This window comes from Esox lucius, chromosome 11 (assembly GCF_011004845.1).
Source record: "Esox lucius isolate fEsoLuc1 chromosome 11, fEsoLuc1.pri, whole genome shotgun sequence".
NCBI classification, from domain to species: domain Eukaryota; kingdom Metazoa; phylum Chordata; class Actinopteri; order Esociformes; family Esocidae; genus Esox; species Esox lucius.
Window position 1 is genome coordinate 6,991,335 of NC_047579.1, and position 13,140 is coordinate 7,004,474.

The 13,140-nt window shown below is 37.4% G+C and overlaps 1 protein-coding gene across 2 annotated transcripts in view; it reads left to right on the plus strand.

Moving 5' to 3' along the window:
* The first annotated feature begins 12,329 nt into the window (after positions 1-12,329).
* Positions 12,330-13,140, plus strand: part of LOC109615482 (zinc finger protein 501-like) — a 1,152,720-nt gene continuing 1,151,909 nt past the window's right edge. The window contains exon 1 of one of the 2 annotated variants that reach the window (XM_034295513.1): positions 12,330-12,454. In XM_034295513.1, the coding sequence (XP_034151404.1) occupies positions 12,452-12,454 (3 nt within the window). In that variant the 5' untranslated portion in view covers positions 12,330-12,451. The remainder of the gene's footprint in view (positions 12,455-13,140) is intronic. The other variant, XM_029123544.2, reaches the window with a different exon arrangement.

Consider the following 13,140-nt stretch of genomic DNA (forward strand, 5'->3'; position numbering starts at 1 on the left):
GGTAGACATTAACACACTGACAAAAATTATATTCAGAATTAAAAATATTTTTATACCACTTTTTAATGTGTGATTGTGTAAAGGTGTTCACGAGATACCAACCTTACGCGAACTTGCTTCGACGTCGAACACTCGTTCTCATGGAGGCGCGGTGTGCACGGAGGGGAGGGGTGTGTGTGTGTATGTGAGTGACAGAGAGACGGAGGGAGAGCAGGGAAAGGAAACACAGCTGAGCGAATACTCCGCGTGTTTTAAATAGCGTTAAAAAAGGAAAGACATTGACAAAGACGAAAACTAAGAACATTTACTCTATAATTGTATTTTATTTTAGTTAGTTTTGTCAACAACACATTACAGTTTTAGTTAGTTATCGTTTTTTTGTAATGCCTCAATAATATTTTTATTTCAGTTAACGACAATGTTTTTTCCCACCTAGTGTTTGTTTTTTCGTTCGTTTTCGTTAACGATTATAACCTTGTTCCTAAACAAGCCCCAAGGAATAATGTGTTTTGACTGTGAAAGGAGTCAAAGATGGAATCGGTTGATTCGGAGTCCATCTCTAACCACTACGCTACTTTACAAGGGGTAGTCAGTCAGTCAGGCAGTGACATTCGCTCTTTGAGGCCAGCTCAGTTTACACGGTCCGCCAAAAACAACTAATTACCACAATGACAATGACATCATTAAACCAGTTCTTACCTTGAGTGAGTAAATCTCCCTCTCCATTATTAATGATAACCACATTCTTCTCCTCGTCATCTTTAATGGTAACATTCAGCCCCAGTTTTTTACTTTTGTTCTCCAGCTTTACTGATGGCTTCTCTGTATCCCCCAATGCCCATTGAGCTTCGCAATCAGAATCCAGTGACTCTTGTTTGGGCTCAGTGTGGAAGGAGAGCATGAGGCTGGTTTTGTCCTCCCTCTGCTAAAATAAAGACAAAATCAGAGCCATCCATGACTAATATTTTATTCCAACTAACATGTAAATGATCACAATGGGGAAAAATACAAACAATCGCGATCAAAACAGACCTGTGCCCTACATGAGGTTCACTTTTCTTAACCTGACCCAAGAAAAGGGAAAATACTTTTCAGTTATATCACAGATTATCTTTTCCTTGGAAAGTGACAACAAATATACATTATTGAATTATACAGTTGTGAGAAATTGACAATTTTACCTTTTTGATTACCTGATACAAAATGAATTAAAAGAGAATGCTAGGGCATCCCGGTTGAAAGGTATTAGGATAAATCTGACAATAGTTAACACCAGGAGGCCAAATGCCTACGTAAATTGGCGTTTGAGTTTGTAATTAAAGTAAAACTTCCATTCTGAAAGCTACAACCTCCTTCCATTACTTTTATATAAATGTTTATAAAATGTTTCCATAGTCAGAATTCTACACTCAAAAAAAGAAAACTATTTAGAGACGATTTACCTGTTTTTTGTTAGTTTTTACCTTGTTTTAAGACATAAAATCGCCAACAGCCCATAGCTTCCAGGCGCTAATCACCCCTCACTGAATGTATGACGTCAATGGATGAATGCGAGATAATCCCAGATGAATGATCAGAGCCCCGGTTGAATTTCAAAGGAACTTACAAATGAAATACAAGATTTCCGTGACCATTCAAAAACATAAAACGTTCCTATTGAACGTTTTTCAATAGGAGATTCGGCTTATTGTGTAAGCTAATTCATCAAATGTAAATCTAATGTTCATCAAATGTATTATGCTAAATAATTACTCACAAAACGAAATACCAAGAATACTGTTTACTAGTCACCAATGACCAATTCAAAAAAATAAATATTACAAGTACCGCGGTAAATTTGCTTTTATGTTTGATATTCAGAGTTTGATCGTCAATACCTCTTGTGACACAAAAATTATTAAATAAAAAAAAAAGGTGTCAACCTAATAATACCGGCCCATGTGAAGGAAAATCATAGGTACAGACACGTTTTGTGTTATTAAACCAAACTATATATTTTCTACATATATTTTGGTTGTTATATCGTATACATAAAATGTTTTAATAGATTCCTGTAGAGGTGACATATACACCTACAACCACTTGTATGTTGGTCACTGACCTTTAGATTTGCCCTTTAACATTTCGTTGATTATATCAGAATTGATCCTTCTATACAATGATTTAGCTTCCAATCCAGATGACATGCACCCCGAATAACCACTTGCATTTCTTTACTGTCCTTCTTGATATACAGTATGCCCCTTAGTTTTGCCATTTAAAATTTTTGTGATTTTATCAGAATATATCCTTCTCTACAATCCTTTTTAAATAGCTCACTATCCATATGAGCTAGAGATCTACAAACAAGTGTAGTGTGTTGTTTCCCCCGACTCTCACCGGTACACCTTTTAATTGTTATACAACATTTTTGAATTGCTTTTTTTACTTTTATTTCTTGTGTGTAAATTGCTATTCAAAATAGTTCATGTGAATTAGGTAACTGAGTGGTAATAATGCATATAATTTTAAAATGCAGATATTTAATTTGGAAAAAAAGATGTGTTCCTACCAGAAGAGAGGTAATGGAACACAACACACTTGTTTTTAGATCTCTAACTCATATGGATAGTGAACGCTACTAAAAAGGCGTTTAGAAAGATACATTCATGTAAATTTACCAAAATCTAAAATGGCAAAACTAAGGGGCATACTCTTGACAAGGAAGGTCAGTGAACAAAATGCAAGTGGTTTTAGAAGTCCATGTCATCTGGATTGGAAGCTATTAAAAAAGTTCATGTAAATTAGGTAATTGAGTTTTAATAACAAAATTGTAGTTAGTACATTTTATACAGAGAATTGTATAATAGAGTAAAGGTAAAGGAACACACCACATGTTTGTAGATTTGTAGCTCATATGGATAGTGAGCTATAAATCATTGTGGTAGAGAAGGAAAAAAGCTACTAAAATTTACATTTATTTTTGTGTTCTTCACTCTATGGGGAAGAAAAGAAACGCGTAAACTTGAGTTTTTTTCTTGTTTGATGCACAAAACCCCAAAGGTTCTCAGGGAGGGTGCCAGTAATATTTCCAAGTGTCGTATATACCCGCACTGGGACTTTTACAGTGCTCTCATTCCTCCAAAAGGGGGCGTGGCCGTTCAGGCGTGAGGGAAGTGATGTATAATTGCCCTCGTGTATTGAAAGGTTTGATTAAAGGTGAGGGTCGATTGGATATATGGAATAGTGATAGGAATTTCAACTGATCTTTGAGTCCTTCAGTGAAGAAGGACAGTAGGCTATGATTTAATCTGTGTTAATCATTACAATTAACTACTACATTAATTATTGAAGACCAACCATGTGTTAGATTCTGTCCACTTTTGATCCATGAACAAAATTTATGTAACCGGTAGTCAGGGGAGAATCTTTATTTGCATGAGTCCATGATGTTGATCTTCCATAGTTCTTACATGTTCTCCAATAATTATAAAGTTAACACATTGTTTTAAGCAAGGACACATAGGAAGCGGTCAGTAATAGTTAGGAGGGCATCTTTTGTAATAGTTGTCTATGAGGCTTTGAATTCTTGCAGGTGGTATAGCTGCCCATTCGTCTTGGCAAAAGGCCTCCAGGTCAGGCAAAGTCTTTGGTCATCTAGCATGAACCGCACGTTTGAGATCTCCCTCGATGATATTAAGGTCGGGAGATTGATGGCCACTCCAGAAACCTTCCCCTTTTTCTGCTGTAACCACTGGAGGGTCAACTTGGCCTTGTGCTTAGGGTCATTGTTGTTCTGGAAAGTCCAAAGGCGTCCCATGCGCAGCTTTCGTGCTGAAGAATTCTAATTGTCTAAAGGCAAATTTTTGTTCAAGTATCGTCGTATTGTGCTCCTTGCAACAACCACACCGTCTTTTTCCAGAGATGCCTGCATTTCTCCTGAGGTTACCTGTGGGTTTTTCCTATCTATCCCGAACAATTCTTCTGGCAGTTTTGGCTGAAATCTTTCTTGGTCTATCTGACCGTGACTTGGTTTAAAGAGATGCCTGAATTTTGCACTTCTTGATAAGTGATTGAACAGAACTGACTGGTATTTGGAAGGCTTTGGATATCTTTTTATAACCTTTTCCATCCTAATAAAGTTCCATTACCTTGTTACGCAGGTCTTTGGACAGTTCTTTTCTGATCCCCATGGCTCCTTATCTCGCCTGCTCAATGCATCAACATGAGAGCTAACAAACTCATTGATAATTTATACTGACAAAAATTGCAATTTAAAATGCCACAGGTGTGGGAAATTCACACTTAATTGCCATTTTAAACTGTCTGTGTCAACTTGTGTTTCTGTAACAAGGCCAAACATTCAAGGGTATGTCAACTTTTGATCAGGGCCATTTGGGTGATTTTTGTTATCATTATGATTTAAAAAGGAGCCCCACAGCTGTGATAATAAATGGCTTCATATGATTACTATCCTTAAGTAAAATAAAAAAAACTTTGAATGATTGTTATTTCAAAATCATTGCCAGAATTTCACTATTTCTGCAGGGTATGCAAACTTTTGTCGGCATACCCTGTTTATTGTTAAGTTTATGCTTTCCTTTACTTCCCAAAAAAGTGATAGAGAGCAAAAGAAGAGATCTGTGGCTTCAGGTCATCCGCAGAGAGAGTGAAAATGGTCAAGTATGAGACCCGTCCAGTCAACACATTGATGTCTGTGACAAACATTTCATCACAGGTTAGTTAATGATGTTAAAGTCAACAGTTATAATGTGAAGTCAAAGAAGTGCATGAATCTGCATTTAAAAGGCCGTACATAGAACATTCTGAAAATGCACTTCCCTGAAGAGATTGTGTAAATCCCTATATGAGAGGATGAAAATTAATGTGAGGTTGGTGCACGGCGCGCCCTTGAATTATTTGGCGTGATGCATCAATAATCAATACATTTGTGCATGTGTTTGTGAACTGTATGTGACAGGGGTGACGATGGAATTATTGTCTACTGTACGTTAGAGCCTACCTTATAGTTGCAGGGTGCTAGCTAGTTAGCTTGCTAAACATGTTAGCAATTTAATTAGTATACAGTAATGTCACATTGGACAGACTACCAATATACAGCAAAACAAAATGACAGATGTCATAAATACATTAACTGAAGATTCAGTAAGGTGGTTGTAAATATCAGTCTTTAAAAGTATTAAACCAACTGCTCCTAGGCGTACACGTGCAAATTCTTCTGCTGATGCTTAAATTATTGTCTGATCACACTTCCTCCCCTCTAACCTTTTCATACAACCTCTCCCTCTCTTGATGACTGATTTATACTTCCGCGTGTCGGCGTTGTTAATGTCATGTGCGTCTGTACGCAGACGTGTTGTAATGCTCCTCTTGTGGTGTAGGGTTGGGCAAGGAACCAGGCGCAGGCATATCTCACGTTCGTGGGGTTTAATAAACAATCAAAACAAACCGAACAACAAATGGAAAAACTATACTAACAACTGAATGAAAATAAAATGCGCAACAACGCATCTTAACAAGAAATCTTCAAACAGTACATACATGTAACACTAACCACTAGACAAACTGACAAATCTGATGAAGCCTTTTCAAAGTAAGCTATTGTTAATTGATATTCTGAAAATATTTGGAGGCTTAAATCATAAGCAGATATTAGATTAATAATAGGGTTAGGGTTATATACTTAATACTCGTAAACGTTCTGCCTTCGATTTGCTTCAATTGCACATTTAGAATTGCCATATGTAATGCATTTGCATTAATTGCACATCCATACATACTACTTAATACTTGTAAATAGTTTGCCCTCTATTTGCACTTCTGGTTAGACGCAAACTGCATTTTTTTTGTACTGTACTTGTTCACTGACAATAGATTCAACTTTGTAATTGAACAGTACAAGTACAGTACAACAAAATGCAGTTAGTCAGTGGGGTTTTTGTTATTTTAAATGTCAGTGTATATTCTGCTTTATCAGGTGCCAATCTGAACAAAAGCAAGAGGATCTACAACTATCAACCATCACGGGCCAGACGTGTGATTGAGAACTAATTTGGTATGACGGTCACAAGGTGGAGAATTCTAGGCAGACCGTCAGAATTCCTACCAGACAAATGTACACATGTTGTGAAGGCCTGTGATGTACTGGACAACTATCTGGCCTATACAGATGCTGCCAACACACCTGCAACAGAGTATATACCACCTAGTTTCAAAGACTCTTTTGAACAAGGGCGAGGCACAGCCAGGGATTGTACAAGACAAGTCACAGAGGGAGGCACCTTGGCTGATGCAGGAGGAGCCTCTCAGGCTGCTGTGGGAGTCCACAATGACCTGAGGAGGTTTTTCATGTGTCATGGCAGGATACGGTGCTGAAGGCTCTCAGTGAATTATGGACATACATATTTAAAGAAAACCACTTTATTTTGTTAAATATTTGTATGTACAATTGTAAGTGTAACAAAGTATTGCAAACAGTGAAAAGAGCAGACTACATAGAACTTGCAGAGAAAGTGCACTCCAGTATTTTTGTTTAACCATGCACTTACTTTTCATTTTAAAGAGAAAAAAAAAAATTAAACAACATTGAATCAAATACCTCAAGTCAACCTCCATGAAGTATGAAAATTATTTTGACTCAAATCACAAGAGTGTTTTAGTCACTTTGAAAAAGATTACTTTAGCCACATCAGGGTGTGTATTCAAACAGTGTCTCCAGCATATGTATATATATGTATATATATACATATATACACATACACATATACACATACACATATATATATATATATATATATATATATATACGTACATACGTGTATGTATGTGTATATATATATATATATATATATATATATATATATATATATATATATATATATATATATGTGTATGTGTGTGTGTGTGTGTGTGTGTGTGTATATATATATGTACGTATATATACACACATACTATTATAATAAAATAATTAAAATAATTTTTCTTTCTGCCGGATAATAAGCATCTCTGAACTGACCACATTTCAGCCCTCTAGGTCACTTGATATGACTTTAGAAACAACTGTGCCCTAGCACCAGGTCTTGTGAAGCTGTGTGCAAAAGCAGATCAATATAGAATGAAATTGAGTACTTTAGACCATTATTTGCCAAGGTATGGTCATGCGCAGAGGTGGGGGACTCGAGTCACATGACTTGACTCGAGTCTGACTCGAGTCACAATTTTCAGGACTTGTGACTTGCTTAATTAAAGTATGGAAATGACTTGACTTGACTTTGACTTGAGAACAAGTTGCTTGAGACTTGACTTGACTTGAAGTAGAAGACTCGACAATGACTTGAACTTATAATAAACAAACAGCAATAAAATAATTCTATATGTTGTGACTTCAGCACTACTAATCAGCGTATGTGCCTTTAACGCTGCACAATTCAAACCGCGCCAAACATGGCAGACAGTAACGTTAGTCGAGCTCCAAGGACTTTAAACTGGACCGTGTGAATAAAAAAAGATTTGCCAGATGCAAAATATGCAACAACGTCAAATTTCATTCGTCATTTTAAGAACCACAAGGAAAGGTAAGAAAGTGTTGAGAATTTTACGTGTATCAGAGTTTCTGAAGAAGGACGAGGCTCCGGTCCAAATTTAAATTTAGCACAAAGATTTATTAATATGAATTGATAAGTCAAAATACATGAAATACACTGCAGCGGTCAAATATTTGCTCAACCCTCGAGCTTCCACAAAATATTCGCCCCGAATAAAGATCGAACATTGGTTTTAATACTCCCGCCACAGGGGCGGTTACTTTTCACTCTCGTGAGTAAAACCCATCCTTATTGGCTCTTTGTTGGCATGGTGACATGTTGGACGAATCTCTTGGTTTTCGCCATCCTATGAGGAAGGACATGCTCTCACTCTCGGTCATAGATCAACAGGTTCTTTGCATACAGGTGTGAAATCTTAACCAGGTTACAGTAATTTACATTCTATTGTCCTAACCTAGACTAGAACATCAGGGGGCTGGAGACAGAAGGTCTCTTTGTGCTGTATAGGAGGCAGTTTTATTTGTATGTTAATTGTGGGGTTTTAATCCTGTCTCTCTATCTGAGCCAGGTGTAAAGTCTGAGTGAGTGTGGCTGAGTGTAATGTAAAATTTTTATGGTTATTGTATTCAATCATATTTCCCTAACCTGGCTGCAGCATACAATTTAAAAAAACAAAAACATAAGAATACATGGTTATTAAATCAGCATTATTTAAACTACATTTATCTCAACAAAAGTAATCTCTTTATATTCAGTTTCACTAAGATCTATAACGATTAAGTTACTAATGTAATTAATTAATCTTTTGTTTGTCAGAATTTGGCCTTGGTTGCATTTTATGTTTTGTTTTTTTTCTTGTTAGAAATGTGACCATTATCATTACTGAATACGTCTGGTAAATAGATGTAAGGGAATTTGACTATAACAGTGGCATAGCCTGAATTTTAATGTTGATGGGCATCTTAAAATGAGCGGGCATGTATATTATTACATGTAGGCTATACTGTCTGTATTAAATGTGCGCATTTTCAAGTGTTTGTGGACTGCGTGTGGAAACTTAAAAGCATTGTGCTTACACCATAACAGTTAACTTTACTGCATGAAAGGCTAACATGGAGGCGCCGATGTGATTACTAGCACCTAAACATTTCGAAGAGTTTTTTTTTTTACTCATACAGACAAGAATAATTACAGCGTAATTACATATTAGGCAGTTTTTCAATCACAATAATTAGTTTATAAGGTTGTTATTATTAGCCCTTATTACATGGATTGGCTGAATTCCAGTGCAGAATGCGTGTTATTTCTTGATAACAGACCGTTGCAATGAAAAACAGCGCGTTGCTATGGACGCAGCAGGATTCTAATATTTTGTGCCAATTATTGATTTATTTGGTAGGTAGCCATGTAATAAGCGGGATAAGGTATAGCGAGGTGGTTGTTATAGCGAATACAACCCCTTCAGGCTGATTCAAGATCCCTCCGCTTCGTCCCCCCAAAAAATTGTACCGCGGAAGAGAAAAATATTTGATTTTGAAATCGAGCTTCGCACCGAGCGCACGTCAGAAACAGAGGACAGTGTGTGTGTGTGTGTGTTCATCTCTTTAGTACTGTGACTTGACTTGAAACTTATAAGGACTCGACTTGACTTGCTTAGGGTGAACCCTTGACTTGACTTGCTTGATTTATCTGAACTGTGACTTGAGACTTGACTCGAGACTTGATGGTTAAGACTTGAGACTTGCTTGGACTTGACCATGTGTGACTTGTCCCCATCTCTGGTCATGCGTATTGTAAAATGCCCTATGGAAACTTCCAATAGGACTTTTGGTTAGACAAAATGCTGACAAAATGCTTACTGTGTGGCAACCTCTTCGTGTAGAAGCATAATGAAATGAAATCAAATTAAAGGTGACACTCTGATGTTACTTGTAGACTATTTGGATTGTATGTCAGGGGTTCTGATATAGAATGACTACAAAAAATATGGAATAATTACACAAAGGTCTCTATTTTTTAACTATTATAAAAGTGACATTTATTTGCACACAAAAAGAAATAGGTACATGATTCCCCTTTACAAATATCCAAAAAAGAAATGCTGTAGAGAGAACTACACTACTGTTGAAGTAAAATAGGACAGTACCTTGAAAACACATACCTTGGGCTAATGCCCTTTGAAAAGGACAGTTTTATTAATTTTCAGTCGCATGTTGTTGCTCTGTTAGCTGAGGTTTGTAATTCTGGAGATGTGGTGCAGCCTTAACTTAGAAAACAGGGACACAATTTTAACTGCATATGGTGGTGGATGTCTATCCCATACTGCGTCTCGCCGATGTGCTCCCCTAACACAAACACATCCTCTGAACCGATCCTTTTTCGGACAATGTAAACAACCTTAAGCAGTTTGATGGGCTGTGATCGTCTGGTACTGCCTGATGACTGCTGAATGACCCACTCTGCTGCCCTGACGACCCTCACGGTTCCCTCTGATGGAATCACCAGACCTCCATTGTTTTTTAAATTCAGCAGTTGGAAGCTCTGGTCCTTGATGGCAGATGCAGCATGTCACCAGGCTGGCATGGCAGACATCACACAACAGCTTCTTCAGAGCCTGACGCACAAGAAATCCTGAAATTTGATGGTTCCTATAGTAATATCATAACTTATAACAATAATCATTTATAAGCATGGGGAAATTAAGGGAACACTTCTCTTTTTGGACACTCGTGAGATTGTTTTCCCCCAGATTTTGACTATTGGCACTTTTGGTTATAGGGAAAATCGACTTTCAGTTAGCCTTCACCTGAAATGTACACGAGAGCGTTGTCCACAAGACCATCGAAGCGGACGGGAAGGTAGCTGTGGTCATGTACTAGGGCAGGAATGTCAGCAAACGGGGATGGAAGATCTCACTCCTCCTGCTGACTGGCTTGTAGAGGTGTCGATGACAGCTGGTAGGGACTCTGTGTCATCCTGTGCCGTCACATTGCCTCTGCATGGTTTAACAACCCCACACCGGGCCATGAGATTCCTAAAGATATACTTGAACTGGCTGGCATTACGGTAGTTATTCCAGCCACTGTAATAAAAAAAAATATATATGAGTATAGTACACAGATAATCAATACATGCTTTAAAATGTTTTATGCCTAAAAAAAATAAACACAAATTAGAACTAGCCACCCCTGAATGATCTTTCAACATAAAATAAGTTGAATGACATTATCATACAATTCAGACTGTATCAGTGATGATTGCAAACAAATAGTCAAACACAGGCATTTTTCTGAATACTCAAAATGGTTTGTGACACTTCCAGCTATTGTGTATGTCTTCAGAAAACACATTTTACCAAATATTTAAAATCAACATATGGACCGACAAACTGAAAACAATACAAGCATTTGCTGACACTGTGTCACTTAGTGTTGCGGCTGGTAAATATAAATTATGAACCCTACCAGAAGCTCTGATGGAGTTGAAGAGAAGCTCCAAGTGGTCCTGGCTGAACCTGTAGGTCAGGACATATCGCTGTCCTTCAAGCAGCACAGGAACCATCGACATCAACGTGTCAATGTTTATGATGAAGCCCAGGACAGAGAGGAACCTTCAAAAGCAAATACTGCATTACTATGATGATCCTGCCAAAACAGGACCCAAGAAAGCAGGAATGCAAACTACCGGTATAGGGTGACAAGTAAAGCTGACTAGTTTGCATCCCTGACCTTAAAAGTATAATCAGGTTGAGGTTTAGGATCTTTAAAATTACTTTTAGGACACTAAACCTTCTTGAATCAATTGATAACATAACATACAGACAATCCAATACATATCCTTTTGACACCGGCATCTGGGGAGAAAAAAACTGAATACAAGAGAACGTACCACACTATGAACTTGACGTAGACAGAAAAGAGCATAATCTTATGAACTCGATGCAGACAGAAACAAACACCTTACAGGACAGAGCATCTTAGGAACTCAATGAAGACAGAACCATCATGTGCAACTTTGCTGGTTAGCAGCTAAACTGTAACGTTAGCTGCTATAGGTCTCACTCAAAGCTTATTGTTATTAGCAAGCAAATAACTACAACCACATCCACAAATATTGTAATTTAGACAAAAGATTAGTTGTCATAAAATCGTTATTGGTGTTAGTAAAACCTTCATAATCGAACAGCTCGATTGTGATATCTGCCTTGATAACTTGCGCAAGTAGCCGTGATACACAACTATGCTGCACAATTAAGACGTTTTTAGAAAAGAAAAGCTGCAATTTCAAAATTTTCAAGCATTGGGAAATATAGCCACGTTAATAACGTTTGTAAGAAACCAAACCGTTTGTAAATCGGTCAAGGTTTCAGCGTGATAAGAGTATTTGTGTTCGTGCTGATCACTCACCTTACATCAGGTACCACAGAGCCCGCCAGAAAGCCTGCCTGTGACAAGATGGCCGCCTGTCATGCCGGAAGTGACTGCGCTATAAGACATCTAGAGTTTAAATGATATCTATGGGAAGAGATTGTATGAAAAGGTTAGCGAGGAGGAAGTCGGATGTACTGTATAAACTGTTTTTACTTTACGCACTTTATTGAATTTGGACAGTTGGAGCAAATTGAAGAAACTGATGGAGTACTTGCGATGTATTGGAGTATATAATAAGATATAGCTATTTCTAATTATTTCTTATTAAGTTGTAAATAGTGAGTAGAGACCAGTGGAGGGCGGCAATACGTCATAGATGCGTCTAGCCTGCCGGAAACAAGAAGAAGAAGAAGAAGAAGAAGAAAAGTCGGATGTAGAGGGATCAGCCAATAATTTAAGCATCAGTAGAAGAAGAATTTGCACGTGTACGCCTCGGAGCAGTCGGTTTAATAGTTTTCAAGACATCAGGCACTTTTAATGGTAAGTGGTTATTAAATAACAGTATTTTTCTTTGTTACTCTGCGTTGTAACCCTTACCTGCTGTGCACCCCCGTCTTGCTAAAATATTATTTTTAAGACCAACTTATTTTACCACTTTGATTTATGATATGGACCTGTTCTGTGGAATTAGCTATCTGGCAAAAGATTAAGCGTACGTATATTGTTAGGATGGTAAGAAAATATATTTGCTCGTAATAAAGGTCATAGGTAAAACATGAACCATAAGCGTGAAATTAGATTTGTGAACGCACAAACACCCTTTAACGACATTACATTCTTAAATTTCGTCTCAATGTATTTCCTTAGAAATCGTTTTTCTACGTACAAACCTTTGTCAGTAATCTGGCATCTGCATAGAAAGTAGCTCTTCGAAACTGTAAAGCTTACAACAATGAGTTTGATCGTCTGGCCCAGTGCTCTACCAAAGCGTTGTCAACCCTGATTTAATGTTCAAAATAAAAGTCCATAGCTGTTTTTTTAGGACTGTATAACGATTTTACACCAGTAGTCTATCATTGGTTTAGGCATTAGGTTAAAATACTCGTGAGAATGACAAGAACAGAGTATACCAGTGCATAGAGTATCCTTCTGAGCTGCAAAATATAATGAACTGATTTAGGTCCAGATATTCCTTTAAATATTACAGTCTGGCATGTGCTATTTAA